This window comes from Sciurus carolinensis, chromosome 4 (assembly GCF_902686445.1).
Source record: "Sciurus carolinensis chromosome 4, mSciCar1.2, whole genome shotgun sequence".
Taxonomy (NCBI): Eukaryota; Metazoa; Chordata; class Mammalia; order Rodentia; family Sciuridae; genus Sciurus; species Sciurus carolinensis.
This window is the reverse complement of record NC_062216.1, coordinates 72725304-72740001: the sequence shown is the minus strand read 5'-3', so window position 1 is coordinate 72740001 and position 14698 is coordinate 72725304. Positions and strand designations below refer to the sequence as shown.

At 49.2% G+C, this 14698-nt stretch overlaps 2 protein-coding genes across 2 annotated transcripts in view; one reads left to right on the top strand and one right to left on the bottom strand.

Annotated features, from left to right (window-relative positions):
• The window catches only part of Clstn3 (calsyntenin 3), a 30153-nt gene extending 26716 nt beyond the window's left edge, over nt 1-3437 (bottom strand). The window contains exons 1-2 of the mRNA XM_047551736.1: nt 3114-3437; nt 462-584 (exon numbers count right to left, since the gene is read on the bottom strand). Of these exons, the coding sequence (XP_047407692.1) occupies nt 462-584; nt 3114-3177 (187 nt within the window). The 5' untranslated portion in view covers nt 3178-3437. The remainder of the gene's footprint in view (nt 1-461; nt 585-3113) is intronic.
• A 1509-nt stretch (nt 3438-4946) lies between these two features.
• On the top strand, nt 4947-8700 carry Rbp5 (retinol binding protein 5). Its single transcript, XM_047550749.1, has 4 exons — nt 4947-5119; nt 5392-5570; nt 7695-7796; nt 8209-8700. Exons 1-4 carry the CDS (start codon nt 5047-5049, stop codon nt 8260-8262), a joined length of 408 nt encoding a protein of 135 aa, XP_047406705.1. The 5' UTR covers nt 4947-5046; the 3' UTR covers nt 8263-8700.
• The last annotated feature ends 5998 nt before the right edge of the window (nt 8701-14698 follow it).

Below are 14698 nucleotides of genomic sequence, written 5' to 3'. Positions count from 1 at the left end.
GCCAAGTGGGAAAGAGAAGGGGTGAGGCTCCTGCAATACCTGGTACTTCTCCTTCCCCACCCTCAACCTCCCCGCCTGAGACACACTGACACTGACACATCAGGTGGTCCAGTACCATCTGTCCTCCCAAACCCCTGGGAAAGCATCAACAATCAAATATACAGCTCCAACCCCAGCTTTTCCAAACAGCAGCCTCTCAGAGCCACCAGGCCTGAGTTCTGGCAAAATTGGAATGTGTTTAACCCCTGGCTGCCCATGACCCACTGTCGCACCCTTTACTCAATCTCCTTGTTCAGTGGAGCCCATGCCCCTCCTTGAGTCCACTTCCATCTTCCCCAGGACTCTTCCTCACTTTCTCATTGCTCCCACTCCCAGGATCTTCCCTACCTCCCTCGTGCTCTGATCTCCCACCCACTTTTTCTCTGTTCTGCCCCTGCCTTGCCACCCCCAGCCCCAATTACCTGCATAGCGCAGGGGGGCGTCCTTATCCAAGGCAAAAAGCGGTGGGTTCAGCAGGACAGTGTTGTCATTCTCCATGACAATGCCCTGGTACTCCGCCTCGATCCATGGCTTGTGCTTGTTGGCTGGCCCCACCCCAGGGAAAGGAGAGGAAGCACCTGTGAGCAGGACCACCACTCCCACCTAAACCCTTACCCACCCAGCAACTCATACCCCAGCATCATCCACCCTTTCCTCTCCCTGCTGAAGCACCTTACAAAAGGGAGGACTGAAGACAAGAAATCAACTACAGAAGTCAGAAGGTCTGTGGGAGATCAGAGCCTTCTCCCAAGGCAGGATAGACTGTTTCCATGGCAACTGCCTGCCCTAGGGGGAAGGGGACCCACCATCTCCCCTGGGAACCATAGTTAGAGATGGAGAATCTTCTTTAGGGACCTCCTATGTTTAGAGGAGTGGAGACTGGGAACTCAGGAAGCAGTAGTGAGCCCTCAGAAGGCCCTGGGAAAGGGAAGGGATAAGCTACAGGCAGAGTTAAGACTGAGGAAAAAATCTAGAAGTTTCTTGAGATTCAGATTATTTATCCTCCCACCCACCCCCAACCCCAAACCTCATTTAAATACTGATCCCTCCATTCTGCACTTTTCCCAATCAGACCCCAACCTCAGGCCACTCTCCCAGAGCAGAGGAAGAAAAGAAAGAAGAGAAGATATATAGGACAGAGGGAGGGGGACAGAGAGGGGCAGGGATGGAGCAGAGGAATCAATGCCAAATGACTGGACCCAGCAGAGCCAACATCCTAAGGGATTATAGAGCTGGCCTAGAAACATGCCAAATCCCCTCCCTGTTTTCCATCCCCACACCCAAGAGAACATTCACAACCAGCACATATCTATGTCCTCTATAAGGCCTCCAAACCCCACACTCCCTTGACCCCACTTTTTCTTGCTGTGCTGGGGATCAAACCCAGGACCTTGTTCTTGCTAGGGAAACACTCTACCACTGAGCTACATCTCTAGCCCAGGTTTAATACTAATTAATACAGACCCATGATTTAATACCAATTCTTGTGTACCCCAGCCCTCTCCCTTTCATCCACCAGCCAATTCAGGATAAATGTAGGACTCAGTCAGACTCACTTCTTCCCATCTCCTACCAGACTCAGTTGAAATCACATCTCCTTCACAGGACCAGTCTCCCATGGCCTGGCGAGGAGCTGGGGGAAACTGAAGCTCAGCATGTTCCCTTCCCCCTCTGTCTCACCCCCCAAACCCCAACCTCCACAGCTTGTTCTATCTAATCCCATTATGCCAACACCCAAGATTTAAAAGCCCATTCATGATGGCACATCAGCTAGACACATGTGGGCAAGGATGTATCATCTGAGGGAAACTGAGTCACCAAAGGGAACCTCACCCACAGTAACATGAGGTGAGCAAGAAATCCTGATTTCCACTCTCTCCTCCAACTACACTCCAATGCACTTCCTGCTATCTGAATGCCTGCCCCTTTCTTGCTGAGAACCACCATAACCCCCTTCCCTATGACTGAGGAGAAAACCACAAGATGGTGTACTGAAGGCCGCACAGGAAGTGGAAGAAGGCTCAGGAGCCAGGCTAAGGTCCTGAGGAGACAAGAGAGCAGAAGGAAGGGCTGAGGTGTGGCAAAGGCAGGGCTGGGAGCCCTCTCCAGACCTCACCCCTCCTGGTCCCTGAGCCTGTTCCCCTGTTGCTCCCCTCTTGGTCACCTACCATCTCCCTTTCACTCCCTCTTAGGTTCTCTGACTCTTCTTTGGCTCTGTGCCCCTCTCTTCTCACTTTTCTTTCTGATTTTCCTTTCATTCCTCCCTTTCTTCTGCCTCTATCTTTACCCTTTTCCATCCCCTTCTTATCCTCCTCCCACATCTCACCTCCCTCTCCTCCATCTCAGCTTTCCTTCTCACCACTCACTTGGCACCCCCACACACCCACTTCTGCCCTTCCCTGCCTTTCTCCTTCCCTTCCACTTACCTGAACCCTCTGTCCCAATGGCTCCCTCCCAACCTCCCTCCCCATCCCTCTGACAGCCTCACCCAGCTGAATTTATCTTCTGTCTGCCAGAGAGGGCAGCTCTGGTAACCCATAGCCCAGCGGATGCAAGCATAGGGTATGGATGCAGAGGAACACGCAAAAACATACGTGCTCCGAATTACTGAGCTGCAACCAACAGTTTCTCCCCGGGATGGGATGGAGAAGAACCAGATGGATCTGCCACACACCCTTACCGTGTGCACACCCCAGTGGGAAAGGAGAACCATTGAGTTACGCATACCACCCCTCAGGCAAAGTCTTCTGAGACCTGAGATATCTACTAGCATGGAGAAATTGTGGGAGAGGAGAGAAGCAAGAGACCACCCAGACAGGAATGGTAACCAAATGGGAGAATGACTGGCAAGAGAAGCACATGGGTAGAGATGGGTTGGAGAGGAAGATGTGTTGCCTTGGGAAGTGAGAAAGAAGGGAAAGGAAACAGGTCTGAGAAAATAGGTAAGAACGGGCATGGTCAGAGAGGAAGGGACACCTGTCAGGTGCCAGAGTCTCAACACCTCCTTCCCACCCCACCCCCACATTACTCTGCTTGATGCCTTCATTCAGAGCCCCCACCCCCACCTCACTCACCTTTGTTCCCAGAGCTGGGTGGAAGCAGAAAGGCCAGCAAAAGGGGCAGCAGCAGGAAGGTCATGGTGCGGATGTGGGGCAGGGCCAGGCCAGGAGATCGCAGTCCCCTGGGAGCCTCAAGCCTACTAATTCCACCTCAGAGGAGAGATGCCCGGGCTCTCCAACGAGGGGAGGGCAGCAGGCAGTGACAGGAAGGAGCCTGCCGCCCACGTTAGTCCATAAAGCGCACCCTGGCAGACCCCAGTCTCAGTGGCTGAGATGGGGGACTTGCAGTCGCTTCTCTTCCCTCTTGAGCCCAGCGTCCTCACTCTCACTCCCACCCATCCCCGCTACTGCAGGATGACGTCAGCACAGCCAGGCAAGGATTGATGAGGCTGCTGGCCAATCGGGTGACTGGGGGTGCCAGGTGCTGCAGAGGGGGGAGGGAACCAATAGGACTGAGGGGCAGGGGTGGGAGAATGTGTTAGGGCTTCTTCCCCTGACTGCAATTTGGGGGAGCAGAAGAACTGTGGGGGCTGGGGAGGAAACTGGAAAGCCCTAGAGGGGATGGGAGATAAGAGGGACATTAGGAGGAAGGAAAAGCTAGAAGCCAGGGATGGGAAAGGGAGGCATCAACTGAGACCTGAGGGTGGCCTGGAGGGGCGGTACACGTCACCACACCCCCAACTCTGCATTAACCTCTTTTCACAGCCCTTTCCATCAGCAAGTCCCTGCTGTGTGCCTTCTGGGAACTGCTAAGTAAAACCTTCAGTCTGAACATAAGAAAACCTAGCATTTTAGGTCCCAGCCCAGGTCTCTGAGGAAACCATAGGAGAGTCAGCAAGGCAATGCAAAGCTCCCTGGGACTGGAGGAAGAGTGAGATGTTTGTTCACTGTCTTCCAACACTCACACCCCTGTTGGGACAGTTCACCAGTGGCTTTTTTTGCTACCTACTCTACCTCCAAATTCCCCTCCTTAAACTATGATAGAACAGCCCAGTAGACTCTGAAGCCAGGGAATTTGGCAGGTTTGAGAGGGAAATGTGCAGTTGGGGGTGGCACACACAATAATTCAGGGGTCCTCCACACCACTATGGGAATACATCTGGTAAAAATGGGCTTTTGAAGGACTGGGGGCGATGGTATCATTGGCAACTCAAGACGGAAATCTTGGGTCTTAAGCCAAAGAAGATAAATTTCTCCTGAATAATCAGACAGATCCCTCCCTCACCTGCTCCAGACCTTGAGTTCAATACCCACCAGGATGCTGATAACCAGTTTCTCTGCCACTTTCTGTACAACCCTATAGGACCGAGATCCTAGAATGCCAGTTTGGGGTCCCAATTCAACCAATTATCTGAGGGAGCTGTGAGGCTAGGGCTCCAGGACTTTCTTCATTGTGGCTTCTAGCCAGTTGGTTATCTGCCTTCCTCCTCCCCTCCTACCTTTCAATATCCCTGACTCAGTCCCAGGATCTCAGGATACTCCTAGAACTAATTTATCCCTATCTGACACAGTCAGGGCAGCCATAACTGTGTCTGAGGGAGGCTGCCCCCTCAGGGCTCTGGGAGGGTTCTGAAGCCTGCTAGAAACTGAGTGGAAGCCAAAACTGACCTTTGGAAAGACTCAAGTTTTAGATGATGGACAGTCCCAAATCCTGCCCCAAGTTCCTTCCTCAGGAAAAGCTGAGGTCAGGTTCAATTTTGCCAAGTCCCAGACTTTCCATCAAGCTGTAGGCACCAGCCTCCAACTCATCATGGGGAAGGGAGACAGCCCAGCAGAGACTCTTATTGCAAAAGGACCCAGCCCTATAAAAACCCTGGCCAGGGGACCTTTCCACCCTCCTGTGTGTACACATGTGGAGAACTGACCAGTGTCTGTCAGTACTCTCTCCCTCTTCACTCTGTCTCCTGTTTCTTCTGAAATCTTGATCTCCATCCTGACCAGCAGAACAATGCCTCCCAACCTCACTGGCTACTACCGCTTTGTCTCCCAGAAGAACTTGGAGGATTACCTGCAGGCCCTAAGTAATGACCTCACCCTCCCAGACCTCTTTCACTTCCCTTCCCTCTCCCTTACCACCTCTAGGTCCCCCTGAGAAGGGGGCACCCTGGGGTCCAACATTGTGGAAAGGCTCTATCAACTGGCAGCCTACTTGAGATTCCAACAGTGGGTGGGTAAATCCTCAGTGCCAGACTCAACTAAAGGAGTGCTCAAAGCCACAGGGCCTGGGCGCTGCTACAGGCAGGGGAGTGCCTGGCTGGGTGGCAGGTACTTTGCTAAGACTTAACCCCCACAGACATCAACGTGGCCCTTCGGAAGATAGTGCTGCTGCTGAAGCCAGACAAGGAGATTGACCATCAGGGTGACCACATGGTAGTGAAGACGCTCAGCACCTTCCGCAACTATATTATGGAATTTGAGGTGGGAGTTGAGTTTGAGGAGGACTTAAGGATCGTGGATGGACGAAAATGCCAGGTACTTTTTCTTGGGCTAGTGGGGGAGAAGGAGGACAAGCAGGTGCCTCCTAACAATGTGGGCCAAAACAAAGGGTCTTCTCCCAGCCGCCAGAGCCAGGGAAAATGACCATCGCAGCAGGCCACAGGGTCCCAGGACACCAGGCTCTGTGACTAGCGGATTCTTGCCCTCCCCTGATTCCTTCCTTCTTCTTCCCTTCTCCCTCTTATCATTAGCCAAAGGGCAAAAAAAAAAACAGGCCCAGAAAGCCAATGAGCAAACATTTGCTCATTCCCTATCCCGTGACACTGTGGGTCACCTCAGTCTCTTTTCTATTTTCTTTTTTTAATATTTTTAAGATGTCGATAGACCTTTATTTTATTCATTTATCTATATGTGGTGCTGAGAATCGAACCCAGTACCTCACACATGCTAGGCAAGCGCTTTACCACTGAGCCACAACCCCAGCCCAAAATGCATATTCTTTTTTTTTTTTCTTTTCTTTTCTTTTCTGCTGTGCTGGGGATTGAACCCACGGCCTTGTGCTTGACAGGCAAGCACTCTATGAACTGAGCTATATCCCCAGCCTCAGTCTCTTTTCTATAACCCTAGTCTTCTATTGTTTTTCCCTACTTCTTCCAGAGTCCTTCTTGGTCCCCTTTGCAAACAATATCCCCCTATTTATCTCCTAAACTGGGGTTTTACTCCCATTGTTTTATTCTTGACCTTCTCTCTCTTACCTGTGCACCATCCACGGCAAAATCATCTACACCCAAGCTTTCTGCTACTGTAAACTGTCCTTGACATTCATCTCCAGCCAGAGCCATCTCCTGAAATCCAGGGCAATGTTTTTAACTGCCTGCAAAATATTTCCATTTGTGTGCCTCAAGGTCAAACTCGAATTCATTATCTTCCTACCCAAACCTACTCCACTTTTATATTTACTGTCTTTGTTAATGGCAATAACCAGTCAGACCAGGAGACCCAGTGATGTTTCTTATTTCCTTACCCTGTGCCCCCAAAACACACAACTCCCACATCAAGAAGTCTTTACAACTTTTCTGCCCTGTCCAGTATAGTAGCTACTAATTACATATGACTTCTGCACACTTGACATTGAGCTTCCAAGTAGAATTATGCCATGTGTGCAAAATACACACTGGATTTTAAAACAATATCCAAAATATATATATATAGAGAGAGAGAAAGATATAGATAGGTAGATAGAAATATAGATATTATTATAAATATATTATTTTATATGTATATATATTTTTTCTTTTTCTTTTTTTCTTTTTTTTTTTTTTTTTTGTACCAGGAATTGAACACAGGGGCACTTAGTCACTGAGCCACATCCCCAACCCTTTTTTATATTTTATTTATAAACAGGGTCTTCCTAAGTTGCTTTAGGCCTTGCTAAGTTGCTGAGGCTGGCTTTGAAGTTCTGATCCTCCTGCCTCAGTCTCCTAATTTGCTGGAATTATAGGCATGCGCCACCACACCCTGCTTCAGAATTTTTAAATATTGATAACATGATGAAATTATAAAATTTTGAACATTTTAGAGTAAATAAAATACATCATTAAATTTAAGTTAGCTGGGTATGACTGTGTACTCCTGCAATTCTGAGCATACCTACTCGAGAGGTTGAGGCAGATGGGTCTCAAATTCAAGGCCAGCCTGGGCACCTTAGCAAGACCCCGTATCAAAGTAAAACAAAAAGGCCTGGAGGTGTAGCTCAGTGGTAAATCACTAGACTTGCATGCCTGAGGCCCCATTATACGCAAAAATAATTAATTAATTAAGTTTTTCAAATAAGGCTCCTATAATTGTTTTGTAAATGTGGCATTTTATTTCTATTGTACGTCACATCATTTTATTCTATTGGTCAGTCAGCAGTATCTAGAGAACAAAGTTTCCATTCTTCATCACATCCTCCCCAGTTTCACCCCTAGTTATCCTCCTCCTCCCCTGCACTCCCCGAAAGGTCCCTGTAGACAACTGTGGGCCCCCCTTGGAGGCTTTTAGGAATGGAGGGGGTGGAGTTCTGCTAAATCAGAGCATCTGTCTCAGAATGAAGGGGCTGGAGAACACAGTAAGCTGAGAAGTCTTTGGGGTGTCCTTTATTTCTGCCTTCCCCTATAGACCATAGTAACCTGGGAGGAGGAGCATCTGGTGTGTGTGCAGAAAGGGGAGGTCCCCAACCGGGGCTGGAGACACTGGCTGGAGGGAGAAAAGTTGCATCTGGTAAGTTGGGTGAGGCTTGGGAGAGGGACCTCCAGCAAGGATGCATCCCCTTGCCCCAAACCAGAAAGTCTACTCCTCTGCCCCCACCCACCCTCACTGCCAGCTCCAAAGAAGTAGTGGGGGGAGCACTTGCAAGAGTAGGCAGAGGAAGATACAGAGTGGGTCCTGGCTAAAAATCAGATGAACACCCACAAATCATAACTGGAGAGATGGAAACCACCATTTTACATCCCCTGACCCAGCGACCTTCCTTCCTCTGGGGTGAAAAGTTGAGAATTTGGAACAATGATACAATTCCCCATGTATCAAATACTTTAGCTGCTATATCCTGAGGGATTAAATGAGGTCAGGGACTTTGAGAAAGGAGTTCCGGCTATTGAGAACCCTCCTCACTGTTCTCCTTTACCCCCAGGAACTGACTGCCAGGGATGCGGTGTGCAAGCAGGTCTTCAGGAAGGTCAGATAGCCCGAGAGGAGCCAAGGCCCCTCCAGACAGTGCCAATCCAGGCCCCTCTTGTTTGTGCCCCTTTCAAACCCAGATCAGGTTTGTGCCAGGTCAGCGTTTCCATCTCAGTCACTATTCTCCCTGTGGGTCCCTCCTCAACCCTCTCCATGTTAATGGGTAACCTGCAGCCCCCAGGTCAAAGTCCTTTCTCTCACACACTCCACTGCCCAATAATGGCCCTACTTCCAGTTCAAGGTCTGGCCTCCTGGATGGCAGAAGAAGGCAAAGGGGAAAGGACCCTTGAGAGTAACTAATCTCCACTCTATAGTTAATTTGGCCTCTTATTTTCCATCTAAGAAATAAACTACGGGCATTTGAGTGTTCTTGAAAATTCTATCCTGCTGGATCTTTTGGAAAACTGTGACTGGTTCAAGTGTTTAAATGGACTCTACTGTTAGAGACTTCTTGTTCGTTTCTTGGTCTTTATTCTCAAGAAAGCCTCATGTACTCAACAGAACCTGGTCAGAGGCATGGCCTCAACCACACAGGGTCTCACAGATCCACCTTACTGACATCTGAAGGCATCCTGGCCATTTTATACTTCCATCAAGCATGCTGGGGAAAAGGGAGGGGGCTGGGTGAGACTTTTGTCCAGTGCCAGGGAAGCTGGGAGCTTCCAAATAGTGCCCTGGCCTCTGTGTCTACTTTGGGAAAGACAGGCAGCAAAAGGAACAGAAAAGACTGAAAAGGGAAGCAGATGGAAGATGCAAGGCCAAGGGATAAACAGATAAGGAGCACACAGGTGTGCAAGCAACAGTAGCAGAAGTAGCTGGAGAGACCTCTGTTTGAAGACCAGCAAAGCTGAAGACAGAGGATAAAGGGAGAGAGCTGAGGACAGCACAGCCCCTCCCCTGGAATCCCAAACTCACTGACTTGGGAGACTGCCCAGAGGGTGGAGCCGGTTAAGGGTCAGGGCCAGCTCAAGCCTCAGCTTCCCAATGCCTCTAGGGGCCTTGGTTCTTTCAGAATAAAAGTCCTGTGGAGCAAGTGGTCAAAGGGTTCAATGTGTGGGTGGGAACAGAGCCTGGAGGAGGGGTGGAAAGTGGAAAGTCCCTGGCCCTCACCAGATGCACACCCGGTCTCCTCTTCCTGCAATGACTGAGCCCCCTACACATACAAGAATTACTGGGACTCTGAAAGGAGGCCTGTGCTACTAACCCTACCACATACCCTGGAGTGAATTTGGAAAAGAACTGAGTTGGACAAAATAGCATATTCCCTGCGCAGTCTCTCCACAGATGTCCCCAGCAAAGTGGGGAATGCAAAATCCTTTTCATTACAAAGCCACCCAGCAGAGGCTCTGAAGGCTACTGGATCCTACCCATCCCTCCCCAAAGCACAGGAAGATGCTCTATGTGTACTTGCACATTGCTCAAGTCACAGGGTCTTCTAAGTGTCCTGGTTCTCTGAGTTCACAGTGCATGTCCAAGCCTCTCCCTACAGGACTGTCCTTGATGTTCTTGTTCAGTGTTCCTCAGTGCATGCAGTCTTGCTAGAGGTCTGACTCAGGAGCTATAGGCCTCCAGGTGGCTAAAATGGTCTCAGTCCCTTAGAACTGCTCCCCACCAAACAAGAACACTGCAGGTCCCCTTCCTCATTCAACCACGTCCCTCCAGGAGCCAGAATCCAATGGAGGTCCCCAAAGGAACACAAGCAGTCTGGGGTTGCTGAGTAACTTCAGTCACCTCCAAGCCAACAGGAGCCGGGCCTGCTGAGACTATGGGAAGCAGGAGCTGCTGTTTCTCCTGTGGACAGCAGGGGGCACTACTCACTGCAACAGAAGTCACATCCTTCAAATTAAACCTCCTCCTCTATCACCTTCTTGGATATTCAACTCCCCACTCTTGTCCCCACCACCTCCCACACACAGGCCAACTCCCAACCCACAAAATCACCCTCACAAGGCCCTATCTCTTACTCAGATCAAATTCTATTCAGCCTCAGAGCAAAGAGACTCCAGAGAACCAACACATGGGTGAAGAAAAGGCAAGGAAGGGTGCAGGGGCCTCACATGGAGTAGGTCTCACTCCAAGGCCTTCCTGGAGCACATGAAACTGTGGAGTTGACTTTGTTGACCACAGTCTTAGACCCTAGGGATATGATTGGGAATCCAAAATGTTTATTTCCATATAAGATGGAACAACTGCATTCTCCTAGGATAGGTCCCTACCTCACTTCCACTCCACCAGACCCTGAGGCCAGGTTACAGCAATGCTACAAGTCCCCAACCTCACAGAATAGGCAGGGCCCAGAATAGGCAGCCTCTAGGCCCTCCCCTGTCCTCAGATCTCATCCAGCAGGATGGACTTGGAGCAGCTCTTTGGGTACGTGTGCTTTTCACTGAATACCCACCCCCACTAGAAGCCACTTAGGTTCCAGGGGAATGAGATGGAGCTGACCTTCCACATCACCCTTCTAGCAAGGGGGACCTGCCTTTCTCAAGGGCTTCAAGGCCCACTATCTAGCTGGAGGTGAGACTCCTGCCTCCCCTCTACCCTTGTTTTCACTCTGGCCACTGGATAGAGGGGACAGTCCTCTGGGTCTCAAAAATAGTCAAGCCATCTGGTCACAGATAAATTACTTACTTCAGAGCCTCTAAAATCACATCCAAAATTGATAAGGTGAACAGGTTTTGGTGTCAAACTATTGTTACCAAAAGTTCGGTCCTTGTCCCAGATGCCAATTCATGCCAATTTAACAATGAGGACACAGTTTTAAGAAAAAGGCAAAAGAAGTTTTAGTACTTTGCTAGCAAAGGAGAAATACAGGGGACTCCAGTCCCGGAGGCTGTGATTCTGCCCATCAGGGAAAACAGAGGGCTTTTAAAAGTGTGCTCTGGTAGGGGTTCCTGGGGCAACCTGATGGCTGTTAGGATTCACTTGTTAATTTGGGAGATATCAATTCCTACATCCTGTGGCAGATATCCCCTCCCTGTGGAGAACAGATAATATAGGGTAGGGAATGGGAAAGGAAGAAGAGGAAAAGAAAAACATGTCCCTTTTTAAATAAGCAGCAAGGGCTATATTCAAAAAGGTGAAGTGGACCACTGTTACACTATTATTAGCTCTGTGAGCATATACAAGTCTCCAACCTTCAGCTAATAAGCCACGTATGCCAGTCATCCAAGGCAGTACCAAGAGTACTTCCATCGCCAAGAAGTTTTGTGAAGATTCCATGAACCATCACCCAGCAGAGCACCAGGAACAGAGTAAGCACTCACAGGATGTTCAGTATCACTGCCAGTATTGTTCCTTACCTCTTGCCCGTGGTGACTGAAACTCCCTTAACTGGAAGCAAAGCCTTGTATTCTTTAGTTAAGGATAAGGCGTCAACTGCCAATACCTCTGAGGTTACACAGTGACGTATATATGTACCAAAGTGTAAATGACCAATAGCAGAGAAGTGGAGATGATATAGCTCTCATCCTGCTGCCCAGGCAGGGAGATTGTCTGGGAGCAGTGGGGGTGAAGGGGAGTTGTTGGTTTCTTCCCACCCTCCAGAACCAGATTCTCCCACTTGATCCACCCCCTCATCCCTGGGAGAGAACAAGAGTACAGAACACCTGTGCCGGCTTCAGGGCGGTTACTTTTGCTCCACTTCTTTCCCCCACGATACACACTAAAGCTCCTCCACCTAAGGTGCTCGACTCCTGTGGCCAGGCTATGTCCAGGCCCCAGACTCCTCCAGTCACCAGCTGCAGGCTCAATCACTTTCCCTTAACCCTCCTGCTCCCAGGTCTTTGTCCTCACTGACAACAAACCAGCACCCTCACCTGCCCTGGAGTTGTTTCCCACACTTTTCTCTTACGTGGGAGGCTTCCACCCTCCTCCTGACCCTGATCTGCAGAATGTCCTATCTCCTTTACACACAGGCCCAAGCCTTCCCTCCTCTGGTTAAGCCTTAGATTGACCCCACCAGCCCTGAGTAGTGGGCAGACCGAGGTCTTATGTAGACCCTGAACAATCTTCTTCCATATAAATGTGCAGCATAGCCTGTACAGTTCTTTCTGGCACACACCTCTTCTACACACAGTGTGTGGGGACATGTGTGTGTATCATGGTGTGGCCTTTTCCTTTCTTGTCCTACAAGCCTGCTGAAAGTCAGCATTCTCTCTGCTCCGTGCATGTAACAATAGCCATGGCTTCTTCGTTGACCTAGGCAGGTGACACAATGCAAAGCTGAAAGCATCATTGGAGGATCCACTGTCACTGCCTCCTATGTGATTCTGAGAAAATTATTTTACTTCTATGTGCCTTTGTTTCCTCAGAGGACTGGTCCTGTTCAGCTCTGATACTCTACAACTGATGTCTCTTGCCTTCTGTACCCACCCTCTCCCCTTGAGTTCTCTCTTTCCAGATGTTTTCGGAGAACAGTTGCTCCACATCCTTGACCCAGCTGCAAGGAAACTATTGTCATCCTTAATGTAACTGGGACTTCTGCTAGGTTTCCAGTAGAGAGAGAATCCACATGAGAAGGGGCAGCTAGATGGCAAAGCCCCTCTCCTTGAGGCTGCCTCTGCCCCCCACAGCAATCACCACCCCCTTTCTATCTGCCCACAGTCCCTTTATCTCTGAGTAGCACAGATGGGACAAGGTAGATCTTTCAAATAGGGCTTTTTTTTTTTTTTATTGTAAACAAATGGGATACATGTTGTTTCTCTGTTTGTACATGGCGTAAAGGCATACCATTTGTGTAATCATAAATTTACATAGGGTAATGTTGTTTGATTCATTCTGTTATTTTTTCCCTTCCCCCCCGTCCCTCCCACCCCTCCCTTCCCTCTATACAGTCCTTTATCGTGCTCCCTCTGCCCGCAGAGAGAGACACGACAAACGTCTGAAGCTTTGGAAGTTTATTGCGTACAGTCTTCCTTTCTTTCCTTCTTATCTATCCCTTTCTCTCGTTCACTTTCCCTCTCCTGCACTTCACTCTTCTCCCGCTCGGCTCTCGCCTGCTCCGGCCGCTTCGTTTCTCCCGCTCGGCTCACGCCCGCTTGCACGCCTCTACTCCCAGCTTCTACTCCTACTCTCAGTTTCTTCTCTCTTTTCTTTCTCTCGCTCTCTTTTCTTTCTCTTGCTCTCTTTCCCTCTGCTTAACTCTCGCCTGCTCCGGCCGCTCTGTTTCTCCGCTTCTACCCCTACTCTCAGCCTCTTTCTCTCTCAGCTTCTTTTCTCAGCTTCTGCTCCTACTCTCAGCTTCTGCTCCTACTCCCAGCTTCTGCTCCTACTCCCAGCTTCTTCTTACTCCCAGCTTCAGCTTCAGCTTCAGCTTCAGCTTCAGCTTCAGCTTCAGCTTCAGCTTCAGCTTCAGCTTCAGCTTCAGCTTCAGCTTCAGCTTCAGCTTCAGCTTCAGCTTCAGCTTCAGCTTCCAGCTTCTTCTCCTACTCCCCCGCCCATCAAGCTTATATACACTTCAACCAATCAGGGGAGAGCACACGAGGTAAACGCGGACAGCTGCAGGTATAGAATAGGTAAACGAGGGGGGCATGCTCTAATCACATCGTTAACTAGCCAATCATTGGAATTCGCTGGTTGTTTACTGTATAGCTGGCCGCTTTTGGCTCAGCGTCAGGCGCCATCTTGACCGTGCTCAAGGCTGGGGGTCCTGGAAACCCCGACAGTCCTTCCTTCCTCCATTCTTGCCCCCCTCCCTAACCCTAACTCTAACCCTAACACTAACCCCTCCCACCCCCCATTATGTGTCAGCATCCACTTATTAGCGATATCATTCGTCCATTGGTTTTTTGAGATTGGCTTATCTCACTTAGCATGATATTCTCCAGTTTCATCCATTTGCCTGCAAATGCCATAATTTTATCATTCTTTATGGCTGAGTAATATTCCATTGTATATATATACCACATTTTCTTTATCCATTCATCAATTGAAGGACATCTAGGTTGGTTCCACAATCTGGCTATTGTGAACTGAGCAGCTATGAACATTGATGTGGCTGTATCTCTGTAATATGCTGATTTTAAGTCCTTTGGGTATAGGCCAAGGAGTGGGATAGCTGGATCAAATGGTGGTTCCATTCCAAGTTTTCTAAGGAGTCTCCACACTGCTTTCCAGAGTGGCTGCACTAATTTGCAGCCCCACCAGCAATGTAAGAGAGTACCTTTCTCCCCACATCCTCGCCAACACCTGTTGTTGCTTGTATTCTTGATAATCGCTATTCTAATTGGGGTGAGATGGAATCTTAGGGTGGTTTTGATTTGCATTTCTCTTATTACTAGAGATGTTGAACATTTTTCCATATGTTTGTTGATTGCTTGTAGATCTTCTTCTGTGAAGTGTCTATTAATTTCCTTAGCCCATTTGTCAATTGGATTATTTGCATTCTTGGTGTAGAGTTTTTTGAGTTCTTTATAGATTCTGGAGATTAGCGCTCTATCTGA